The sequence below is a fragment of the Salmo salar genome, chromosome 21 (genome assembly GCF_965601325.2).
Source record: "Salmo salar chromosome 21, fSalSal1, whole genome shotgun sequence".
NCBI classification, from domain to species: domain Eukaryota; kingdom Metazoa; phylum Chordata; class Actinopteri; order Salmoniformes; family Salmonidae; genus Salmo; species Salmo salar.
Window position 1 is genome coordinate 39190320 of NC_138311.1, and position 27131 is coordinate 39217450.

General features: G+C 42.6%; 1 protein-coding gene across 1 annotated transcript in view; it reads left to right on the top strand.

Moving 5' to 3' along the window:
- The first annotated feature begins 623 nt into the window (after window positions 1-623).
- The window catches only part of LOC106582293 (von Willebrand factor C domain containing 2 like), a 45114-nt gene continuing 18606 nt past the window's right edge, over window positions 624-27131 (top strand). Inside the window, exons 1-2 of the mRNA XM_014165228.3 lie at window positions 624-1757; window positions 3397-3803. Of these exons, the coding sequence (XP_014020703.3) occupies window positions 3414-3803 (390 nt within the window). The 5' untranslated portion in view covers window positions 624-1757; window positions 3397-3413. The remainder of the gene's footprint in view (window positions 1758-3396; window positions 3804-27131) is intronic.

The following is a 27131-nucleotide window of genomic DNA, read 5'->3' on the forward strand; positions in this document are numbered from 1 at the left end:
ACACAGAGACATTATACCACACGCATACAAGCATACGCACACACACACAGATGGACTTACTCACGTACTCTCACACACACACCGATGCATGGTACTCTCACACATGCACACGCCCACACACACACACACATACACATAACATCCTACAGTAGTGAACATGCTACATGCCTCTGCGTGGCTGCTTTGTCCAGTGAAGTACTATGAGTATGTTTTCACTCAGAGACTAATCCACCCTTGACATTTTACACCATGTTAGCCAGAGATCCCCAGGGACAGCCTGAGAAGAGAGCCTTTAGTTATATCCATTATAGACATGAACCATACCCCTGTACTGTACAAGCAAATGCCTTGCGAGCTGAGCTCTGTAGTTTCTTATTTCTACCCTCCACTCGAAAATGTTGCACCTCTTTAGGTTCTCTGTAGCAGATACAGTATAATGTGGAATTGTGCTGATCTTCAATCCTCAGAAATTACTGTGTAGTCTATTCTGAAATGAACATAATGCCACATTGTACAGCATCTTTTCTCTAAGTCTATTTCAGTTATTTGCTGCAAAAATGGTAAAGTATGTGTGATCTAGAGCATAGGCTACAGTAGCATGAATAACGTCTGCGCACAGAAACTGTGCTATGTGTTTTTTAAGCTTTCAATAAAAAGTGCTCCACGTGATATTTAAGAGAGCAAACCCCATCCAGCTATTTCGATTGATTCAGTGCATTTTGGGCGGATATCGATAGAATAAAATGCCACTTCAAGTTCTTTGAAGAGTGATCTAGCTGCGCCAAACCTTTCGCTTTTTCCTTGCTGGTCTGGGGAGCAACACAAGATGGGAAAGCTCTCCAATCTCCGCGTGCTCAGTGGGACGCTCGACTGAACAGCGACAGTGCTGAAGATAGCGCTGTCTGCCGCTGTGCCCTCTGCCACTGTCCGTGGTCCTGAAGTCAAGTGCGTCCCCTCTCACTCACAAGGGCGATGTAAAGCGCCGCTGTTCTGCACGCTCCTCTTCACAAAATTGGCGGTATAGGCGGAGGACTTGAATCGGGGCTTTTTCGCTTCAGTTTATTCAACTAACGAGCATCAAGCTATGATTGGTAGGCTACCATGTTCTTTACTTCTTCCCGGAGAGTGCCCACGGAAAAGTGTGGACAAATACAATATCTTTAGTAGGCTAAACATTTAACTTTTACTGGAGATGCTGTGTTTAAACTTATTTTATTTTAGTTATTTTTTCTCTTCTTAAAGGTGTATCTTCCGGAGTTTGGGTCTATTATTCCAATTGCACTCGCTGCTGGATGTATGTTACAATACATAATTATGTTTTTGATCTACCTGCAGCATTTGGAAGTTGATTGAAATGACTCTCACTGCCGTGGACGACTATGAGTAGCCTATTGGCAACAATAGAAGGCAATATAATTTCGTACATTTTTTTTCAAGGCTTCTTTTTCACACATCGGCTACCTATTGTTATCTTTATCTACGGGAAATAAGGGATAGTCTGAGTCATGTATCAGATTGATTTGTGTGTGCATATCACATCGCTCGTGCTGCTCCGAAGTCCGAAAATGGTCTCGTTTCTAACTGCTTTTACGCACAACAACAGCAACTGAAGGGGGATTGCATTTTTATCTGGAGCCTGTTGGTATTATCCAATGGTCAATCTGGAAGTTATTGGATCGCTGTGTTTAATCCATTCTGCTGGGTTTGGATCTCTGTTGATCCCGACTCCAACTAGTGGAACCGAACATTTCAACGCGGTGAGTCTATAATTCCCAAATGTATCCACCTTCCCATTCACTGTAAAACTATCCAAAAACCTCATGTCTTTTTTTCATTGTAAACACATCTTGTTTTAATTGGGGGTTTCTCTAGCTTAAAATGCTGACATTCTGCAATGTATGTAAGAAATGTAATAATAGACAGAACATTATCCAGTGTTAAATCAACACTAGTCCATTGTCTATATGGGTCCACACTTTTTAGTGTTAAATTAACAGTGTGTTAAGCATTATTTGCATATTTCCCCAGAGTGCCTTGCCTTTCAGTGAATTGTAAAGCTACCAACCTTGACTGTATTTGTTAATGACAGAGACATGATTGTTGCATTCATCAAATAAAATTTCCTGGCCTTCATCAAGTGAGATGAAGGCCAATATGTTATCATAAAACGTAATTAATACACTGAAATGCTTTTTTCATAAGATCTTATTTTGAGGGCCTAATTTTTACCTAATACAGTGTCCTGAAATTCATGGTTTCCATGCTGCATCAGGCCTGCAAATCACATTATGCTGGTTTGGAAAGTGATGTGTAATTCCTATTGGAATACAGCCAGAGTGGGGATATTCAACATTTTGAATCTTTATTCACCCACAACCTGAATTTAGAAAGACTGCCAGGGTTGGGAAGACTAAGATAGGAGACCACACCATGGGTGTCAAACATACGGTCCAATCCGGCCCATTTAGAATGACTAAAACCAAATCAAAACTGTGTAGAAAGTATAATGGACCTACAATCATACAGTTTCAGTGGGGCCCTCTGGACCTCACTGAAGATCAAATGCAGCACCCAGGGAAAAAAATGTATTTGAAACCCCTGAGCTAAACCATCTAAACTGGAACAACCATTTCAGTAATGGGTAACATATTTTTTCTCTGCCCCATGGCAAAAACTGTGGAATTGCAGGAAATTAGCTTAAAAATTTCAACATTTTCTCTTAACCTCATGACAAAAAGTGTAGAAATGCACATTTTTCTCTCTGCAGCATGGCAAAATGTGTTGAAATGCAGTAAGTTAGCTTATTTCCCCCCAAAAACGGTGGGTGGGCCCCTGGAGGTTGGTGCCCCGGGGCCCCAAATGCGGTAGTCCGGCTTTATGGTGCAATACATCCAGCTAACAGATTGGATTAGATTATAAAAATGTTTGTTATTTATTTTTGAGTAGCATAATATTAATGAACCAATCAATATACATGCAAAAACATAGATATTGAAACAAACAATTCTAAAAAGCCACCTGCAATAGAGCATGCTGGGAAATATGATAAAGATGAGCATGGTTTTAATTTAACACTGATTATTAACATCAACACTGGGGTTCATTTACATCAGTGAGTTTTAAATGAATTATGTTAGTATTAAATTAACACCTGGATCAACACACTGGACCCATGTTAAATTTAACACTAAGTGTTGAATTAACACTTGAGAATTTGCTGTTAGATTGTAAATCTTTTCTGGGATTGTGTCCGTTGTTGTTGATAATTCTAAATGAAAATATCCCACTCTATTTGCATGATATCATCAGCATGTTAATTTGGTCTTCGTGCTGCACAGACTGGGAATGGAATGGGCAAAGTAAATGCAACTTCGACCCTTCCCTTGACTACAATAGGAATACCGCGGCGAAGGATGGGCCCTCTCTTTCCAACGACCTGCATTGTCCTCCTCGTCCTCCACACCACCTTGTCACCAGCCTCCCTCAGTCCCGAGGATTACGCCGCGGACGAGGCAGAGCGAACTGCCAACAGCGACAACATCATTTTCGACGATTACCGGGGGAAAGTTTGCGTGGACGACAGTGGCTTTGTTTACAAACTGGGGGAGCGTTTCTTCCCGGGACACTCGAACTGCCCATGCGTGTGCACTGAGGATGGGCCAGTGTGCGACCAGCCGGAGTGCCCCAAGATACACCCTAAGTGCACAAAAGTGGAGCACAATGGATGCTGTCCTGAATGCAAGGAGGTTAAAAACTTTTGTGAATACAGGGGGAAAACTTACAAGATCCTGGAGGAATTTAAGGTAGGGATGTTTGGTGTTCATTGTTTTAATTTGCATGGTCTATTGATCAGTCGTTTGTAATCATTTTAAATGTTCAATTCTCATTTGGATGCAATTGCATTTTTACCACAATACACACTATAAGCAGTGTTGCTTAATTAGGTAGGCCGAATGAGCTAAGTGTGACAATTGAATGTGATCAAAACAATGCAGCAGTGTTGACTGGATAGTCATTCCACTCAAAACATCATGATTTTGTTTTCTCCCAATGTTCTCTGCTCGTCAGAATCAGAGAACACAGCAAATTCTCCATTGTTAAAGAAAGTCTAAATTAACAGTGTTCAATCAACCATGAAAGTATTGAGTCTGTGGACCTATATAGACACCGCGACAGTGTTAAATTAACACACTCCTTAGTGGAAAGCCTTAGTCAAATATTTCCCAGAGTGCCTTGCCTTTCAAGTAAATTGTAGAGTTACTGTATTTATTAGTGACAGATGCATATTTGTTGCATTCATCAATTTCCAGTCCTATGGACTTCACCAAGTGACATCCTAAGTGGCTATGTTAACTTTCAAAATATATATTTAACACAATACCATACGTATTTCTTTAGACCTTATTTTGAGGGCCTAGCTTCACCCTAGTACAATGGCCTGAAAGTCATACACATCTCATTATCATATTACCCAGCATTCGATATTGCAAACATTTACAAAAAACTAAATTATTTCATTAGCTTTGGAACCATGTCTCTGTCACTAACAAATACAGTCATGGGTGGTAACTCTACAATTTACTCGAAAGGCAAGGCACTCTGGGAAAAAGTTAAATAAGACTTTACACTAAGCAGAGTTAACATTTAATACTGTTTCGGTGTAAATATGGGTCCACAGACTCAACATTTTAATTGTTGATTCAACACTCTTAGTCTTAATTCATTATATTACACTGTAAAAAACACAACTTGTTTTAATGGTAAATTACTGACAAACAGTTACCTGTAAGTTACTGTAAAAAGAAGTACAGCATGTTACTGTACATCATTGTAAAGAAGTGCTTTCTTTACAGTAATGTAGAGTTAAACCAAAGTTTATTGGAATTTACAGTAACATAAGTTACCTTAAAAACAAGTTACAATTTTTACAGTGTATAATACTGATAACAATGGCGCCGGAGGGGACGGTTGCCGTTTTAGGGGCTCCTAAACAACTGTGCTATTTTGTTTGTTTTTTCGCATTGTTTGTAACTCAGTTTGTACATAATGTTGCTGCTACAGTCTCTTATGACCGAAAAACGATTCTGGACATCAGAACAGCAATTACTCACCTAGAACTGGACAAAGATGTTTTCTTTAATGAGTCCGACGCAAACTATATACTGCTTTGTCAAGACAAGGCCCAAATCCCACCTTTACTCCACACACATAACAAAGCATACAAAGCTCTCCCTCACCCTCCATTTTTGCAAATCTGACCATAATTATATCATCCTGATTACTGCCTACAAGCAAAAACTAAAGCAGGAAGTACCAGTGACTCACGCAATACGGAAGTGGTCAGATGATGCAGATGCTACAGGACTGTTTTGCTAGCACAGACTGGAATATGTTCCGGGATTCATCCAATGGCATTGTGGAGTATACCACCTCAGCCTGGTATAGCAACTGCTCGGCATCTGACCGTAAGGCACTACAGAGGGTAGTGCGTACAGCCTAGGATATCACTGGGGCCAAGCTTCCTGACATCCAGGACCTATATACTAGGTGTAGTCAGAGGAAGGCCCCCAAAATTGTCAAAGACTCCAGTCACCCAAGTCATAGATTGTTCTCTCCTCTACCGCATGGCAAGCGATACCAGAGGACCAAGTCACGGACCAAAAGGCTCCTTAACAGCTTCTACCCCCAAGCCATAAGACTACTGAACAATTAATCAAATAGCCACCCGGACTATTTCCATTGACCAACCCCTTTGTTTTTACACTGCTGCTACTCGCTGTCTATTATTTATGCATAGTCACTTTACAATGACAATTACCTCGACTAACCTGTACCCCTGCACGTTGACTCGGTACCGGTACCCCCTGTATATAACCTCGTTATTGTTATGTAATTTCCTTGTCTTACTTTTTACTTTTTATTTTGCTTTAGTTTATTTAGTAAATATTTTCTTAACTCTATTTCTTGAACTGCATTGTTGGTTAAGGGCTTGTAAGTAAGCATTTCACTGTAAGGTTGTATTCGGTGCATGTGACAAATACATTTTGATTTGATTTGATAGTCATAGTGCAACATGAACTCATTAACTTATTGCATTATTTGACATCTGTCCTATTTACCTAGTACGCCAGATTTTGACTTCAGCAGAAACTTCAAATTGGGATTTGGAGTCATTTGCCACTCAAAATTATGCCATAATATCCCCAAACTGTTTACATAGCAAGAACCTTGAAATGTTAAGGTTAGGTAAGAACTCTGAAAAGGTTAAAATCCTTTTATTTGGTTTTTCAAAATTCAAAATGATAATTATTTATAACAATAAGCTATCAAGTCAAATTAGGCAAACCAAATGGTCATCTAATCAAAGAAAAGCAAAAACAAAAGCAATCTGTCCATCAGTCAGTCTACAATGTGTCTGTGTCTTTGTCTTTGTGTTGTGGGCGGGGGCTGGCAGTTGCTGGATGGAGGTGGCAGTTGTGGTTGGTCAGTGCTGTGTCCAGGGTTGTTGCTGGTGTTGGGGCCAGGACTGGACTGGAAGTCATGTTCTGGGTCTGTAGAGGGGAGGAAGGACAACCTGAGGAGAAAGCAAAAACACAAAGGTGCCTTAGACCCAGAGGCCCATGGTGTTACTTTCCTGTAGCCTGATCACCAGGTGAAGGTTTGATCTTTGGTCTCTCCTCTGCACTTCGTCTGGTGGTCTGGTGCTGGGACTGGTGCTGGAAACCGGGTACTGGGTTGGTGCTGTAACTGGGCCTGCAGAGGGGAGAAAGGATAACCTGAGGAGGAAGTAGACACACAAGGGAGCCCTAGACCCGGATATCAATGGTGGCACTCCCCTGGTCCGCTCGCTCCGGGTGAATGTTAGATGTTGGGTCCCTCCTCTGCACCTCTCCTAGTATTCTGGTGCTGTGACTCGGTCTGGTGCTGGAACTGGGTCTGGTGCTGGAACTGGTGTTGAATCTGCAGAGGGGAGGTTAAGGTTGGGGTTAAGGTTAGAGGAGAGGCTGGGCCTGAACCTGGTTGCAGAGGGAAAGATGTAAATGTGCACGTCTTATGACGCAGCAAATCATGGTATCTTGTATTCAGGCCTATGCCTACTCTGTGGATTAGAAATGGACAAAATGGGATTATATTAGATAATGTGGTCGGCGTCTAGCCTATGTATTTATCCATCCTCCAGGCCAAGATTCTCAAGCGTCTCAAGCATCTTGGCTGTGACAGTGGGGGGCGTAACGGATATGGCTGATTAGTAATGACACTTTGTGCTGCACAACTACAGGCACCTCACACTTTATCAATGGGCTTGGAGATTCCCCAAGCACATTCATCAATGGCAACTGAATGCTTTGAGCCATGGTTAGAGCTGTACCATGCCTGAGGTAGGCTGGCCTACTATACTGGCCTGTTATACTGGATAAAATCTATGCATACCCAGGCCTACCCTAAGGCCTGAACTGGGCTGATATATTTATATAATGATTAATCATGGCAATTAGTTGTGTTGGTCAGACATTACATGATAGAAGAGGCTGAAGCACATTGTCAGTGTTGGAGGGGTATGTGTCAGTCGGGTGAGAGCCAGAGAAGATGGCAAAGTCATATATTAATTGTTCTGTAGTTGACATGGCACCAGCCTAAACAGAGAGCTTAAACAGAGAACTCCTGTAAATGTGTACATATTTAATTATTTGTTATTTGTTTTTTTATCAGCTGTTTTGTTTTGATAACATTGAGTTTTTGTCACGTCCTGACCAGTAAAGGGGTCATTTGTAATTGTAGTATGGTCAGGGCATGGCAGGTGGTGTTTGTTTTGTGTGTTTTTTTTTTTTTGGTTCTAGGGAATTTTGGTTCTAGTTTTCTATTTCTATGTTTCTTTTTCCATGTTTGGCCGAGTATGGTTTGCAATCAGAGGCAGGTGTTTTTCGTTGTCTGTGATTGGAAGCCATACTTAGGCAGCCTGTTTTTTCCTTTGGGTTTGTGGGTGGTTGCTTTCTGTATGGTCTGTGTACCTTGCGGAACTGTTGTTTGTCGGTTTTTTATTTTTGTTTAAGTGTTCACTTTATTAAAAATAATAAAAGAAGATGAGCACTTTACCCGCTGCGCTTTGGTCCCCTTTCATCGACGGCTGTGACAGAACCACCCACCAAAAGAAGACCAAGCAGCGGGGTAAGGAGCTGGAGAGGAGGTATCTTGAGTCATGGACGTGGGAGAGAACCTTGATGGAAAGGTCCGAAGGAGGAGTTGGAGGAAGCGAAGAGGGAACGACAAAGGTACCAGGCGTTGTTTCCTCCTATTCAGGAGGTGAAGAGGCAGCGCCCCCCAAAAAATATTGGGGGGGGCATAAGGGGAGTTTTGCTAGGTCAGGGGGGAACCCTGACCTAACTTCCCGGGCATTTCGGAGGGAGCCATGGAGGAAACCAGAGCCGGTCGAGGAGTCAAGAGTGGATGACAACGCTGGATTCTGGAGAAAGGGACTGGTGGAAAGCGCACGACGGAGCAGACGCACAGAGGGAGGAGCTAGGCAGTATGGAGGAATGCGCACTATGTTGCCCATACGCACTCAGAGCCCGGTGCGGTCGATACAGGCTCCTCAACGGTGTCGTGCGACAGCTAGCCGGCAGCCAGGAGAAAGTGCGCCGGCTCAGCGTATCTGGGCTCCAGTGCGGCTCCTCGGCCCAGGATATCCTACGCCTGCTCCACGCACGATACCCTGCATTCCCCAGCACAGCCCAGTTCGCCCTGTGCCAGCGCTTCACCCTTGCCGGGCTAGTGTGAGCATTGAGCCAGGACGGGTCATGCTGGCTGTAAGTGGCAGATCTCCAGTGAGAATCCTGGGCCCAGGATATCCTATGCCTGTTCCATGTACGGCGCCCCGCATTCCCCAGCACAGCCCAGCCTCAGCGACGCCCCTCAGCCCGGGGCCTCCAGCAACGCCTCTCAGCCCAGAGTCTTCTGAACGGGAGCTACGCCCAGAGCCAGAGCCACCTCCATAGTGGGAGGATTGGCGAAGGGGGGGTGTAGCACAGGAACCGTCATAGACGGTGGCCACCTCCCTTCCCTCCCTTTAGGTTTGGGGTTGGTTTTGTGGGGTTTTTTGTTTTGGAGGTGCAGTCGGGGAGGGTACTGTCACGTCCTGACCAGTAAAGGGGTCATTTGTAATTGTAGTATGGTCAGGGCGTGGCAGTGGGTGTTTGTTTTGTGTGTTTTGGGTTTTTTTGGTTCTAGGGGATTTTGGTTCTAGTTTTCTATTTCTATGTTTCTTTTTCCATGTTTGGCCGAGTATGGTTTCCAATCAGTGGCAGGTGTTTTTTGTTGTCTGTGATTGGAAGCCATACTTAGGCAGCCTGTTTTTTCCTTTGGGTTTGTGGGTGGTTGCTTTCTGTATTGTCTGTGTACCTTGCAGAACTGTCGTTTTGTCGTTTTGCTAATTTTGTTTAAGTGTTCATTTTAAATAAATACACGAAGATGAGCACTATACCCGCTGCGTTTTGGTCCCCTTTCATCGACGCCTGTGACAGTTTTAGTGCATATTTCTGGTGGTTTTTACCCACAGATTTGCAGATAGACTGGCAGGTCAACTATTTTTGGCTTGGTTAGCTTGCCAATTGTTTTTGTTTGAATGATGCATCTGGACACTGTACCAGCTTTTTTGTTTCACCTGGCTGCTGGTTCCTGATCTTTTGAAAACATCAATTTAAGAGTCACCTGAAGCCTGAGAAGAATGGGAGATGCAGTAAATTAATGGAGTGCTGAGGCAGAGGGCTTGTGGTTGGGACGACTGGCTAGTACTCTGAACTGTGTGTGGTGAGCTTTCTGGCACCAAGAGCTGCTGATGCGTCCCCCAATTGGGTGCCATACATTGTGAAGAAGGATAAGTCCAGTAGCTACACGACTCATGCTGGTTCACAGAGTAGCCTTCTACATGATCGTCACCAGACTCTTCATCAACCATCTCCCTGACCATACTTCCTCTGATCAAGCCATGAACATCCCATCTCTATCTTTGGAGGATGCATGGACTCAAAGACATGGCCTATTGGTTACCTAACTATAGCTAAACTACTCATGATGATGTATTGCTTGTTTATTTTTTGCTTTTGAATCGCATTAAGATTGTTATGAAAAGTGCTGTAGAAATGTGATAAATTATTATTTAATGTTGGTATGGACATGTCTTGTCTATACTGACCAATAGTGATTCTTATCAGTGGCTTGTAAACATTACCTACAGTATACTATAGCGCTGCTCATTTTATTTTGCTACCAGTAAGTTGAACCTACAGATTGGAAGAGTAGGATTGAGTCAAGAATAAGTCGATTTTCACTTGCATAGATAGACCCATGTTTCACTCACATACTGTTGCCTATATCCCCCAGCAGTGTTTAATAGAACTCTGCCGGATAATGTAGCAATCATTCTAAGCATGAGAAGGAATTGTACCAACTTTTATCTCAGAACATATCTTTTAGACCTGTGACAGGAGGAACACCTGGGGGATACACAATGAGCTGAATACAGTACAGTAGCTCTGACATGACAAACATAAACAAAATCATGCAGAGATATGCCCTAAATAGTAATGCATATTGGGACATTGATGCCTTTTTTTACTGATGTAAAATAGGAAATTTTATATTAGAAACAGTAGGCTAGCTAGATGAGCAGCTTAATACCATGGTGCCTCCCTAATCTGCTGTTAGAGCATTGTTTTTCTCTCCCTGTCAATAAAAAACAATATACACTATTTACAGGGTTCATATTTGTTATTATAAACTGGGTAGTTCGAGCCCTGAATGCTGACTGGCTGACAGCCGTGGTATATCAGACCCTATACCACCGGTATGACAAAACATGTGTTTTTACTGCTCTAATTACATTGGTAACCAGTCTATAATAGCAATAAGGCACCTCAGGAGGTTGTGGTATATGGTCAATATGCCACAGCTAAGGGTTGCGTTGTACATAAGAACAGCCCTTAGCCCTGGTACATTGGTCATATACCACACCCCCTCAAGACTTATTTCTTAATTATAGTGTCAAGAAACATATCAACCCTTATGCAGTATCATATCATTCCTAGTATATCTTGTGTAAATTCCTCCAGTGAAGATGTGTATAGATCAAATCCAATTTTATTTGTCACATGCGCCGAATACAACAGGTGTAGACCTTTCCGTGAAATGCTCACTTACAAGCCTGTAACCAACAATGCAGTTTTAAGAAAATAATGAGGCTATATACAGGGGGTACTGGTACTGAGTCAATGTGTGGGCTTACAGGTTAGTCGAGGTAAAGTGACTATGCATAGATAATAAACAGCCAGTAGAGATGTATAAACAAAGGGGGGGTGTCAATGCAAATAGTGCAGGTGGCCATTTGATTAATTGTTCAGCGGTCTTATTGTTTGGGGTTAGATGCTGTTAAGGAGCCTTTTGGACCTAGACTTGGCACTCAGGTACCACTTGCCGTGCGGCATCAGAGAGAACAGTCTATGACTAGGTGACTGGCCTCCCTCTGACAACACGTAGTATATAGGTCCTGGATGATGAACTAGGCCGTACGCACTACCCTCTGCAGCGCCAAGCAGTTGCCATACCAGGTGGTGATGCAACCGGTCAGGATGCTGTCAAGGGTGCAGCTGTAGAACCTTTTGAGGATCTGAGTACCCATGCCAAATCTTTACAGTCTCCTGAGGGGGAAAAGGTGTTGTTGTGGCCTCTTCACGTATTTCTTGATGTGTTTGGACCATGATAGTTTGGTGGTGATGTGGAAACCAAGGAACTTGAAACTCCCGCCCTGCTCCATTTCAGCTCCATCGATGTGAATGGGAGCGTGTTCAGCCTTCCTTTTCCTGTAGTCCACGATAATCTCCTGTGTCTTGCTTACGTTGAGGGAGACGTTGTTGTTGTGGCACCACACTGCCAGGTCTCTGACCTCCTCCCTATAGGCTGTCCAGGGTTGGGTAGGTTACTTTCTACATGGAATCCATTACAGTTACCTGTCCAAAATTGTAATCAGTAACGTAACTTTCAGATTACCCAAACTCAGTAACGTAATCTGATTACATTCAGTTACTTTTAGATTACTTTTACCTTAAGAGGCATTGGAAGAAGACAACCATGTATGTTACCAATTGAACAACATCTTTTGCAAGATAAATCTATGTTAAAGTTTATATTGCTGGCCATATATATTTTTTATTTAACCTTTATTAACTAGGCAAGTCTAACTGTAAATTGGACAGTGTAGTTAGATTAACAAGAATTTAAGATTTTGACCATATCAGACATGTCTATGTCCCGGGCTTTTTTTTTGTTTCTTACAACATCATGCTAACCACATTAGCCTACGTTTGCTCAACTGTCCCATGGGGGGAACACCGATCCTTTAAGAACATATTCTTATTTACAATGACGGCCTACCCCGGCCAAACCCTTCCTGGATGAGGCTAGGCCATTTGTGCACCGCCCTATGGGACTCCCAATCATGGCTGGTTGTGATACAGCCTGGAATCAAACCATGGTCTGTAGTGATGCCTCTAACAATGAGATGCAATGCCTTAAACCACTGCGGGAGCCCAAAATATATGGATGTTAAATATTTCTTTATGGTTTGGTTATGTAGGCTTCTTCTAACCCATCACTTTCTACCACATATAATGATATGATTAAATTATATCTTTACATTAAAATCAGAATTCCAGTCATTCCAATAAATGCTGCACTCCTTGGTCTTCAAGAATAGGACTTTGAAATATGGAAGTCTAGATTAGCCAAATTGTTTTACCTGAGCATAACCCCAAAGCTAAGGACTTATTAGCCAGCCCTACTCTGTTGTTTATGATTTTGTTGTCATGGAGGACTGATTGGGCTCAATGATTCAAGTTGAAAAATAAATGCTGCGCTCATGGAATGGCATGCTTTGAGCGCTACTTAAAAGTGGTATTAATATGTGAAAAATGAATGTCATATGCTGCATTTGCTATAGGCCTATTGTTGACCTTTTTGTTGGTGACACTTTTATCTCGTTTAAAGGGCAAATCCACAGATTAAACAATAACAAAATGGTTGCCCTGCCTCTGTTTTTTGTAAAAAGCTGAGTGATGGGCCACGAGAAATGAACCACTCTCAGATGAATAGACAGAGCTATCAATGCAAGGACAGACAGTCCATGATATTAAACGTATTGTTTTAACCATGTATTGAGGCTATACAGAGTTTGTTTACATTTACAATGTTTACAAAGTTCGGAGAAAAACAAGCTTACAGTTGAAGTCGGAAGTTTACATACACCTTAGCCAAATACATTTAAACTCACTTTTTCACAATTCCTGACATTTAAACCCAGTAAAAGTTTCCTGTCTTAGGTCAGTTAGGATCACCACTTCATTTTAAGAATGTGAAATCTGGTTCCAGGAGGATCCCTTTTGGTTTTCCACAGAGGGTTTTACATGGAACTAAAAAGGGTTATCCTATGGGTACAACCGAATAACCCTTTTGCAACTTTTTTTCTTTGAGTTTTGGGTAGTTTCCATTATACTTTAGTATTCATTGTGCAAGAGGTTGCCGATCGCATTAATTTCCTTTACATGTAATGTGTCCCCAATCATCAACTTGTGTGATGGTTAGCATTAAATTAAATTATGCAAATGTTCCATTTCCATTCCCCAGCAAACCATTGTCCCAAAGTTTGATATAAAAGTTAGACAGTAGCTAGGTTTCAATCCAATTGGCAAAATATTTTCATGCAAATATTCTACAATCTGCACAAAGAAAATATGCGCATTTTCCAACCAAAGGTGTGCTTCCACCAAATGGACTTGTTGTGGATAAAAATCAGTGCGTGATGACATAGTGCACACACCCAAAAAATTATGTACCAAATAAAAATCTAAAGTTCAATGTGTTTCCATCACTTTTTCAACTCTACCGATAGTTTTTTCACAAAACTGTTGCGTTAAATAGCAAATGTGCCTACTCTGGCTCTGGTCTTGGCACTTGCGCACTAGCCAACAGCTAGCAGATACAGTGCGGGTAGGCCGTGTGGGTTAGCTAGTCTACAAAATGAGATTATTATGGATGAGAGCGAGAATATTTTTATTTGTCAAATAGCAGTCAACCATCGCTCATCATGTCACCAGAATAAGACCCTCAATAGTTATTGGAAAGCAGCATCAAGCTCATCACCGTGTACTTTCACCACCCTGTGAAGTTCATCATAACTTATTTTATCTGTAGCCTAATAAACAGCATGGTTTCCCAAGTAGTGGAAGGACCACACACCATATTGTTGCGTGACTTCAAATTTACTTCGTTTACACCGCCATTTCCCGCATAATTAATTTTACTAACACAAAAAGATCCCACCATGTCGAACGAACAAATTATCTGTCAGCATTTATAAAATTACACCGAAACTTCCTGTTTCCATCACAGGTTTTCTTTATATATACAATATGACTTTACTTGCATAAAAACTGCGAATGGAAACGTGGTTAGTGGGCACCAAACTGTGTCAGTTTTAGTCTGACAAGCAAACTTTGTAATTTTTGTTTGTAAGAAATCTCATCTCTCGAATAGCTCAGTTCATTGATTTGATTATCCTATTGTCCATGTTCCACCTTTGTCCTTGATCACATTATTCAACTCAATTCAATTAAATCACAATGTGACTGCTCACCCCAGTGAAACACCTGCCACTAATTTTAGACTCCATATCATTTACAAGGCTTTTAGACCTCCAAAAAGAGCATGGCATTAGCTAATTAGTATGGGGGACTTAAGTAAAGCAGTGTGTTGCTAATAAGGTTGTGAGAGATCAGCCCTTTAAACTTGTGTACTTAATCCATTGTGATCAGTGACTGGGGGCGCGTCCCATGGCACCTTATTCCCTTTATAGTGCACTACTTTTGACCAGGGCCCATAGGGTAGTGCACTATAAAGGGAATGGGGTGACATTTGGAACTCAAGCCTGGCTGGATTGCTGTTGAGCGGACAAAGCCTCTTAGGCCTGTATTGGGATGCAGATCCATGCTCCCCTCAGGGAGAGAGAGAGGCCTGTAAGTAAAGCCTGCTGGTTTGATGTGAGATCAAGTCCATCAATAGTGCAGCTCACCCTCACATCCCCACTAACCTTGAGTGGCAGGGCCCGGCGAGAGGGAAGGACATTTCACACCTGTTGAAAAACCATTCATTTGTTCCTATCGATTTTCTCAACTGAACAGAGAAATTACAGGGGGAGGCAGACCACAGAGGAGAAACTGGATGGTCAATGAAAATCGCCATTTTCAGATAGTTTAGATAAATAATTGATATAGCAAAGAATTCCCATTGACCACAGCTTTGAAGTTTTGATGAGATCACTGTTGTGGGGTTGCTGATCCAGGACAGGCATCTGATGACTTGAGGAAGCTAAAGTCATAATCACCACGGTTGTGCCAGAATGAAAGTGCCTATTTATGAAAGTATTAAAGACATGAAAGTATCATTTCTCTTTGAATTACTGTATAAAACGATGACAGCATAGTGTCCAGCGGAGTAAACAAAAAATTGAAGGGTGTCGGTAGCTTCTGATCAAAGCCCCAATTAAGAGGATGCTGACAGGGCTGGCTGGTTAACCTTTGGCGTGGGCTGCGGTGGCATTTCCTTGGCCGTCGTCCTGGCTCTTTATGCATAGCTCCGCATTTACTGAACACAGCAGGCGGGGAAGGGTCCAACAGAGATCTATATCTCTGTTGGACCCACAAGGCAGGTTCGATCTCTTTAAGGTTGGAGATCTCTCTGATATCTCTTCTAAACAAAGAGTCATGCAGACATAGGGACCATGAAAGAAACACTGGGGTTTTGGAACACAAGCAGTATATCTAAGACCCACAAGTCAGGTTTCATCTCTGTAAGGTTGGAGATATCTCTGAGGGTTGATTCACACTAATGTGCCAAGTGCCAGGCCGAGCTGAGCCATGATGCACTATCCTGGTTAGGCATTCAACATAGTTGCTGGAACCGTGCTGGAAAGGACAATGTAGGAAGGATGTATCGGAGCCAGGATGTGAAAAGGGTATTATATTTCTCCTAAACACCGGCCAAGAGAGAAACACTAAAGTTTTAATCTCACAGATCAGACTGTATCACCACCTTGTCCAACATTTTATGTGTCTCATAGTTACTAATTCACTGATCATGGAATAGGGAATGTGATCAATCTTTTGTGCAAATATCTCAGGGTTACATTCTGTATAGATGTAGGATCTTCATTTGATCAGTATTTTGTTGATGAGAATTTCCCTGCACAGCAGGAAATGTAAACTTGTAGTGTATTCAAGGTTTAAAAAGGCTTTTAAAGTTTGTAATTTCCACTTTAAAATGTCATACTTAATTTGCCCTAACGTAAAATGTATCAACTCCTACAAAAAAATGTCCATTAATTATAATCCACATAATAATTCACATTTACGGTTGCTGTATTATTTTCCTGGTGGAGAAAACTGGCTCAAATTAAGATACTACATCTGTAGATACCTTGTCAGTAATAAAACCCTTTGATAAGTAAGGACTCGCTAACCATTCATTGATCATGGACGATGCACTGTAATCTGTTAAGAAATATGATCCAGCCTTAAAGACCTCATTCATCAGAAAGTGAATCCTTCCATCCACAGAATGCTGAGTCAGTCTCTATTGGGCAGTGGTCCATTTTTAATACGGATGTAATGTAGTTGATGTGGAGCTACTTTATTGGCCTGATGGACAGTTATGTGGTTTGGTGATGGGGACGGTAGAGTGAAAAGAATAGTAGTTCCATAGAAAAATAATCATATTTTTGTCTCTGTAGAAATAGAATCATATTACTATGGGTGGGTTTTTGCTGCTGTGTTGTATTCAGTACTATAGCACACTCTAAGTACAGTTTCATTTCAGATGCATGTAATGTAGAATATAACACAGATATATATATAAATATATATATATGCAGTATATTTAGAAGATAGAGAGATAGTATACAGTATATGTATATAAGACAGTATAAGAGAGTATGAGAGAGTTGTGCCACTCAACCTCGGTAGGTGTTTCACCTACAGGGTTCCCCGTCCGACGAGGAAGGGACCAGTCCGCCCGCCGTCACGCCCGTACTACCCCCGGTCCTACCCCAAGCCTCTGCAGCGCAGCTCCAATCAAGAACCAGGAGATATAGGGTGAGTTCAGATCCCAGGCCATAGATATAAAACAACTGTTCTATATCTATGTCCCAGGTGAGAAGAACAGGACTAGACAGGCTGTAGGGCTGAAATCAGATCAATCCTCATCCCATCCGTGCTCCTGACTGAAATCTCTAGGGGAGAGGGGTGAGAGATGGGCTGAGAAAGACCTTAAAGACATTTGTTGTTGGGTCCCCATCCATTCAAAAGTGACACAAAAAGCAACTGTAGTCTTTACACTGATTTATTTTGTTTCTACATAACGTTGATGCTCTTAAATATATGCTGAGTGTAAAAAACATTATGAACACCTGCTCTTTCCATGACATAGACTGACCAGCTAAATCCAGGTGAAAGCTATGATCCCTTATTGATGTAAATTGTTAAATCCACTTCAATCCATGTAGATAACGGGGAGGAGGGAGGTTAAAAGAGACAGGTTAAAGAGGGTGAATGGGCAAGACACAAGATTTATGTGCCTTTGAACGGGGTATGTTAGTAGGGGACAGGCGGACCAGTTCGTGTCAAGAACTGCAACGTTGCTGGGTTTTTGACGCTCAACAATTTCCCGTCTGTATCAAGAATGGACCATCACCAAAAAGACATCCAGCCAACTTGACACAACCATGGGAAGCATTGGAGTCAACATGGGCCAGCATCCTGTGGAATGCTTTCGACACCTTGTAGAGTCCATGCCCCGATGAATTAAGGTTGTTCTAAGGGCAAAAGGGTGGGGGTGGGTACAACTCATCAGCTAACGTCACTTCTCATGAATTTTTAAGCATTTATGTAATAAAAAAAGCACAAAGCACATCAAGGCTTTATTATTCATGTTAAATGACTGATATTATCTCATAGAACAAAATGTATTAGATCTCCTAAGCCTGTGTTAACCTCAAACCATATTTTTGGCGTTTATACCAAAACTCTATTCTTTCACCACTATTTTTCCCATAGGAATGGCTGAACGAACCAGAGGTAACTCATTTCCGTTTTTTAGGAATACAAGCTGGTGAGCTCTATTACCCACATTGATATAAGAGACAGATTGGACACAGTTCAATGACATGGGAACCCAAGAGATCCAGCTCTGAATCTACTGAATATTAAAGCACTCATTTGTTTATTTTTATTTATTTCACCGTTATTTAACCAGGTAAGCTAGTTGGGAACAAGTTCTAATTTGCAACTGCGACCTGGCCAAGATAAAGCATAGCAATTCGACACATACAACAACAAAGAGTTACACATGGAATAAACAACATATACAGTCAATAAAACAGTAGAACAAAAGAAAACAAAAAGTCTATATACAGTGAGTGCAAATGAGGTAAGTTAAGGCAATAAATAGGCCATGGTGGCAAAGTAATTACAATATAGCAATTAAACACTGGAATGGTAGATGTGCAGAAGATGAATGTGCAAGTAGAGATAATGGGGTGCAAAGGACCAAGATAAATAAATAAATACAGTATGGGGATGAGGTAGGTAGATAGATGGGCTGTTTACAGATGGGCTATGTACATGTGCAGTGATCTGTGAGCTGCTCTGACAGCTGGTGCTTAAAGCTAGTGAGGGAGATATGAGTCTCCAGCTTCAGAGATCTTTGCAGTTCGTTCCAGTCAGGCGTCAGTACGAGAAAGGGAAGGATATGACACAGTCTGCTATACTGGAAGGGAAGGATAATGACACAGTCTACTATACTGGAAGGGAAGGATATGACTGTATTGGAAGGGAAGGATATGACACAGTCTACTATACTGGAAGGTAAGGATAATGACACAGTCTACTATACTGGAAGGGAAGGATAATTACACAGTCTACTATACTGGAAGGGAAGGATATGACACAGTCTACTATACTGGAAGGGAAGGATATGACAGCAATAAAGTATATCCCAAAAGGTACCCTACCCCTATCTATTGAACCACTTTTGACCAGGGCCCCTAGGGAATAGGGTGCCATTTCAGAAACAGACGGTGTCTAATGGGACAAATTTGTTGGTAAGAAGAACACTGTCTACTTTACTGGAGTTCTACTCTCATGTGATATTCCCTCCTCAAAGACACATTGTAAATAGGAGGACTCATCAAGAAAGAAAGACATTCCTACAATACACAGGAGGCTGCTGAGTGGATGACAGTTCATAATAATGACTGGAATGGCGTGACTGGAATGGTATCAAACACATGAAAACCAGTGATTACTCTGAGCCGTACTATGTACAGGTGCAGTGATCTGTGAGCTGCTCTGACAGCTGGTGCTAAAAGCAAGTGAGGGAGATATGAGGCTCCAGCTTCAGAGATTTTTGCAGTTCGTTCCAGTTATTGGCAGCAGAGAACTGGAAGGAAAGACGACCAAAGGAGGAATTGGCTTTGGGGGTGACCAGTGAGATATACCTGCTGGAGCGCGTGCTATGAGTGGGTGCTGCTATGGTAAACAGTGAGCTGAGATAAGGCGGGGCTTTACCTAACAGAGACTTGTAGATAACCTGTAGCCAGTGGGTTTGTCGACGAGTATGAAGCGAGGGCCAACCAACGAGAGCGTACAGGTCGCAATGGTGGGTAGTGTATGGGGCTTTGGTGACAAAACGGATGGCACTGTGATAGACTGCATCCAGTTTGTTGAGTAGAGTGTTGGAGGCTATTTTATAGATGACATCACCGAAGTCGAGGATCGGTAGGATGGTCAGTTTTACGAGGGTATGTTTGGCAGCATGAGTGAAGGATGCTTTGTTGCGATATAGGAAGCCAATTCTAGATTTAATTTTGGATCTGAGATGCTTAATGTGAGTCTGGAAGGAGAGTTTACAATCTAACCAGACACCCAGGTATTTGTAGTTGTCCACGTATTCTAAGTCAGAGCCGTCCAGAGTAGTGATGCAGGACGGGCGAGCAGGTGCGGGCAGTGATCGATTGAATAGCATGCATTTAGTTTTACTTGTGTTTAAGAGCAGTTGGAGGCCACGGAAGGAGAGTTGTAATGGCATTGAAGCTCGTCTGGAAGTTAGTTATCACAGTGTCCAAAGAGGGGCCAGAAGTATACAGAATGGTGCCGTCTGCGTAGAGGTGGATCAGAGAATCACCAACAGCAAGAGCAACATCATTGATGTTCACAGAGAAGAGAGTCGGCCCGAGAATTGAACCCTGTGGCACAACCATAGACACTGACAGAGGTCCGGACAACAGGCCCTCCGATTTGACACACTGAACTCTATCAGAGAAGTAGTTGGTAAACCAGGCGAGGCAATCATTTGAGAAACCAAGGCTGTCGAGTCTGCCAATAAGAATGTCGTGATTGACAGAGTCGAAAGCCTTGGCCAGGTCGATGAATACGGCTGCACAGTAATGTCTCTTATCGATGGCGGTTATGATATCATTTAGGACCTTGAGCGTGGCTGAGGTGCACCCATGACCAGCTCTGATACCAGATTGCATAGCAGAGAAGGTACAGTGGGATTCGAAATGGTCGGTAATCTGTTTGTTAACTTGGCTTTCGAAGACCTTAGAAAGACAGGGTAGGATAGATATAGGTCTGTAGAAGTTTGGGTCTAGAGTATCACCCCCTTTGAAGAGGGGGATGACCGCAGCAGCTTTCCAACCTTTTGAATCTCAGACGATATGAAAGAGAGGTTGAACAGGCTAGTAATAGGGGTTGGGTCTAGATTGTCTTGCCCGGCTGATTTGTATGGGTCCAGATTTTGCAGCTCTTTCAGAACATCAGCTATCTGGATTTGGGTGAAGGAGAAATGGTGGGGGCTTTGGCGGGTTGCTGTGGAGGGTGCCGGGCAGTTGACCAGGGTAGGGGTAGCCAGGTGGAAAGCATGGCCAGCCGTAGAGAAATGCTTATTGAAATTCTCAATTATAGTGGATTTATCAGTGGTAACAGTATTTCCTAGCCTCAGAGCAGTGGGCAGCTGGGAGGAGGTGCTCTTATTCTCCATGGACTTTACAGTGTCCCAGAACTTTTTTGAGTCAGTACTACAAGATGCAAATTTCTGTTTGAAAAAGCTAGCCTTAGCTTTTCTAACTGCCTGTGTATATTTGTTCCTAACTTCCCTGAAAAGTTGCATATCACGGGGGCTTTTCGATGCTAATGCAGAACACCACAGGATGTTTTTGTGCTGGTCAAGGGCAGACAGGTCTGGAGTGAACCAAGGACTATATCTATTCCTAGTTAAAAAAAATGGAGTGGGGTATTCTTATTTAAGATGGTGAGGAAAGCACTTTTAAAGAATAGCCAGGCATCGTCTACTGACGGGATGAGGTCAATGTCATTCCAGGATACCCCGGCCAGGTCGATTAGAAAGGCCAGCTCGCAGAAGTGTTTTAGGGAGCATTTGACAGTGATGAGGGGTGGTCGTTTGGTTGCAGACCCATTACGGATGCAGTCAATGAGGCAGTGATCGCTGAGATCTTGATTTGAAACAGCAGAGGTGTATTTGGAGGGCGAGTTAGTTAGGATGACATCTATGAGGGTGCCCGTGTTTACGGATTTGGGGTTGTACCTGGTAGGTTCATTAATAATTTGTGTGCGATTGAGGGCATCAAGCTTAGCTTGTAGGATGGCCGGGGTGTTAAGCATGTCCCAGTTTAGGTCACCTAGTAGCACGAGCTCAGAAGATAGATGGGTGCAATCAATTCACATATGGTATCGAGGGCACAGCTTGGGGCAGAGGGAGGTCTATAGCAAGCGACAACAGTGAGAGACTTGTTTCTGGAAAGGTGAATTTTTAGAAGTAGAAGCTCGAATTGTTTGGGTACAGACTTGGATTGTAATACAGAATTCTGCAGGCTTTCTTTGCAGTAGATTGCAACACCGCCCCCTTTGGCAGTTCTATCTTGGCGGAAAATGTTATAGTTAGCGATGGAGATGTCAGGGTTTTTGGTGGTTTTCCTAAGCCAGGATTCAGACATGGCTAAGACATCCGGGTTGGCAGAGTGTGCTAAAGCAGTGAGTAAAACAAACTTAGGGAGTAGGCTTCTAATGTTAACATGCATGAAATCAAGGCTTTTACGGTTACTGAAGTCAACAAACGAGAGCACCTGGGGAGTGGGAGTGTAGCTAGGCACTGCAGGACTTGGATTAACCTCCACATCACCAGAGGAACAGAGGAGAAGTAGGATAAGGGTACGGCTAAAGGCTAAAGACAAAAGTAAGGTAGGATGTGAGTACATTGGAGGTAAACCTAGGCATTGAGTAATGATGAGAGAGATATAGTCTCTGGAGACGTTTAAACCAGGTGATGTCATCGCATATGCAGGAGGTGGAACAACATGGTTGGTTAAGGCATATTGAGTAGGGCTAGAGGCTCTACAGTGAAATTTGACAGTAATCACTAACCAGGACAGTAATGGATGAGGCATATTGATATTAGAGAGAAGCATGCGTAGGAAAGTGAACATATGGGTCCAGTGAGTGGTTGGGCTGACTGGGGACACGGTGATTCAGACAGTTAGCAGGCCGATGCTAACAACCTAACAGTTAGTAGGCCGGGGCTAAACAAGCTTGCAGTTAGCAGACCGGGGCTGGCAAGCTAGCAGTTAGCAGACTGGGTTAGCAAGCAAGCAGTTGGCAGACCGGGGCTAGCAGTTAGCAGACCGGGGCAGGCAAGCTAGCAGTTAGCAGACCGGGGCAAGCAAGCTAGCAGTTAACAGACCGGAGCTAGCAAGTTAGCCTTTGGGGGACATCGTGATGGGGGTAAGTCTGTTTTTGCCTCTTCGTGCGGTGACGTTGATAGACCAGTCGTGGAATTAGTAGTGTTCCAAGTACCTCTAGGTAGCTAGTAGGCCGCGGTTAGCCGAATGGGCCTTCAGCGGACGTCGCGCCTAAGGGGCCTGTTGGAATCCTCGGGCATATTTTGTCGGTATTCCAGTCGTAGAGGATCGGCGGGGTTCCGTGCCCCATACCGGCAGTAGAAGGGGTCCAGATATTGTAGCCCAGGAGTGGGCTTCGGTGGTAGCACAGGAGCTCTGGCCGGGCTAGCTTCAGGCTAATTGGTGCTTGCTCCGGGATGGAAACGCTAGCCAGGAGTAGTCACCCGAGATTGTGGTTAGCTAGTTGCGAAGATCCAAATGAAAATGTTCAGAGCTTGCGGTAGGAATCCGGGGATATGGGGGGGGGGAAAAATAATAATAGGTCCATTATGCTCTGGTTTGAGTCACGTTGTTCGAACTGGCGAGAGCTTTCCGAGCTACAGGTTAGCTGATGACCCGCTAGCAATGGCTTGCTGACTGATAGCTGGTAGGTAGTTAGCTGGCTAGCTTCAGTTGAGGGATTCCAGATCCGAAGTAAATAGAAATACTTTAGAAAAAAAAATAACAGATCCACGCCACATTAGGTGAGGCGGGTTGCAGGAGGGTATTTATAAGTTGAGGTTTTGGAAAATATTTTCAAAAGATATGTGCAAGGGACACGACAGGACAAAGACAAAGACGTCTGACTGCTACGCCATCTTGGATTCGGACCATCTTGGATTCGGACTCATCAGAATCATAACAGAAGTGACTGCAGTGGAAGTTTCTAAATAAAATGCAATTATTTACTAATGACACTTTTGGACAAAATGGCAAGGTTAAGGTTAAATTCTGAGGGTTTTATAACTCTCAGTTATCTCAACTGCCCAGTCTAATGACATTGCAACAGCTTTTTAAACACTGATCAGGCTCATAAGAGTAGTGTCTAACTGCAGTAAAAGTTCTGCAACAAAATGCAGTGCCTTTCAAGATCACGATCACAAATATTACAGGAAAACCAATTTACAAAGTAATGAACCAATATATCACCCTTTGCACAGCAGAAAATTATAGAATGAAGGACAGAACACATGCTCTTACACACGCGTGTGCACACACATACACACAAAAAAGAACTTCACCGCCCACACTACACATCCTACACTAATTAGTTACTGTGCTCTTCAGCACTGACACCTATGAAAGGAAACCTATGAAAAGCATCTAAAATGAGTTGCTCAAATTGATTTTGCTATCCAATTTGCCTGAAGAAAAAAGCATTGTTTTAATTTGAAAAGCTGATTAAGAGAAGCAAACAAGTAGGCCAGAGATAACTAGAGCGTTGAACTAGTTTGAGCTAGTTCCCCGCATAACTTACTTTAAATGAGTTAACTGAGTGAGGTAAATGAAAGCTAAAAAAGGTTGCCTTGTGTCTTTATCTGACTTTGGATACCCCTTATACACCCCATCTCCCATCTCCACCTCTCCTCTCCTCTCCCATCCCTTCATGTCCCATCTCCTATCTCTACCTCTCCTCTCCCATCCCTTCATCTCCCATCTCCACCTCTCCCATCCCTTCATCTCCCATCTCCAACTCTCCTCTCCCATTCCTTCATCTCTCATCCCTTCATCTCCCATCTCCCATCTTTCATCTCTACCTCTCCTCTCCAATCCAACTCCCATCTCCACCTCTCCTCTCCCATCCCTTCATCTCCCATCTCCAACTCTCCTCTCCCATCTGCTCATCTCCCATCTCCACCTCTCCTCTCCCATCTGCTCATCTCCCATCTCCACCTCTCCTCTCCCATCTGTTCATCTCCCATCTCCACCTCTCCTCTCCCATTCCTTCATCTCCCATCCCTTCATCTCCCATCTTTCATCTCTACCTCACCTCTCCCATCCAACTCTCATCTCCACCTCTCCTCTCCCATCCAACTCCCATCTCCACCTCTGCTCTCCCATTCTTTCATCTCCCATCTCCATCTCTCCTCTCTCATTTTCATCTCCACCTCTCCTCTCTCATCCCTTCCTCTCTCATCCCTTCATCTCCCATCTCCACCACCTCTCCTCTCCTCTCCCATTTCTTCAAATCCCATCTCCACTCCACTCCACCTCTCCTCTTCCATCCCACCTACACTCCACTCCACCTCTCCTCTCCCATCCCTTCATCTCCCATCTCCAATCCACTTCTCCTCTCCCATTCCTTCATCTCCAATCCACCTCTCCTCTACCATTCCTTCATCTCCCATTTCCACTCCACCTCTCCTCTTCCATCTCTTCATCTCCCATCTACACTCCACCTCTCCTTCGTCCCCTCTCCCCAAACTACATCCTAATCTACACCCCAGGGACTTCTTGCTCATCTCCCTGATCCCATAGAATAGCCTCAGAGTACAACCACTACAGTCTCTAATGCAGCTTCGACAGTCAGTTCACTCTTATGTGAACCTGAATGGGCTCACAAATCACCATATAGTTTGATCCACAAACACACTAACACACCCCTCGGCATGGAAAAACATGGTCTTGGTGTTTTTCTTTTTTTTGTGAGTTACTGTCGAACTTACAGACCGTGGCATGATTAATCCACTTCACCGTACAGTAAATCTCACACAAAAGGTTGCATTCAAAGCACTCTAGCACTGTTTCAGTAAATACATAGATGGACGCGTGCACTGGCCTGCAATGTATTATTGAGATGCAGGAAGTACAGTATACAGTGTATACTTCCTGTTAATTTTAAATATACTTTAATTTCAGATGTATCAAATGTATAACAGTGCATCCAGTCAAGAAATTGCATTCAATGTGTTTTTCTTGTCATGATTACAGAGAAATATGTAATTATTCCGGGTGATCATGTCGAATAAATGAATCTTACGGTCTTTGTAAGAGACACTGTGACAGCACATGAACATGTACCGTAGGGAAGTAACAACTTATACAAAGGAAATAAATAATAGCTACAGTTGAATTCAACCATCCATATCTAATGTATCCCTCGATGAGTAGTGTGCAATTTCTTATTTTGTTTCATCTTCTATCTATGCCATGAAGAAGCAAATGTTGGTTATATGATGGTCAATATAGAGTGCAGTAAAGGCTTGTCGGTGTTTTAACTTCATCACCTCCCCCATAGATTTGGCAGTCGCACCAGATCAAGCAAATTCAGCGAGATCTATCCGTACATTTACATGTTCAAGAAAACTGGAGGCATTTTACTGTACATCTAGTGCTGAAAATATATGTTCACGGTCTCTTACAAATTACGGTATTTTAATGCTGGTAAAAATATTCCAAAGGAAAGGGGATAGAGAAAGTTACAGGTATGTGGAAAGATCAGATGCAGGAAAATATGTAAATTAGATAGATAGATAGATAGATAGATAGATAGATAGATAGATAGATAGATAGATAGATAGATAGATAGATAGATAGATAGATAGATAGATAGATAGATAGATAGATAGATAGATAGATAGATAGATAGATAGATAGATAGATAGATAGATAGATAGATAGATAGATAGATAGATAGATAGATAGATAGATAGATAGATAGATAGATAGATAGATAGATAGATAGATAGATAGATAGATAGATAGATAGATAGATAGATATCATAGTTTGAGGAGTCTGGTGTTGTCTGAAAAACAGAGGAAGCTCTGAATATGACAGGTTTCATGAAAGTCTGTATCATGAAATTGCATGTTACTAGTTACAAGCTGAGGATGCTTGAGTTTGACAGCTCATATTTACTAAAGGTTCTATAAAACCATTATCCCAGAGCTGCAGTTTTATAACGATTCCATAGACCTTTAAATGCCTTCATGAAAATGTTGCTGCCAGTCTGTGTATATAAAGTGTTTTTTTTATTATTTATGACAATAAATTACATATATGATAAGGCATTTCTTTGGGGGCCAAGTTATGTCTAGTGATGTTTGATATTGGAGCTCTGAGGCATGCATCAAAATCTCTAAGCAATATACTTAAAAGCAGTGTGCTGATGCCTGTATCACTTTATAAGAAGCATGTGATCAATGACGTCAGAAGTTTAGTTTCATCGAACAACCACCTGATTGGTTTGGAATTGGTTTGGTAGAAGACAAAAAGGCTATGTTGCGCACGCGATGCGGGGTATGGGATGTTATCTATAATAATTTGGCAGCTCTAAATTCTTTTGACCAGCAGGTGCCA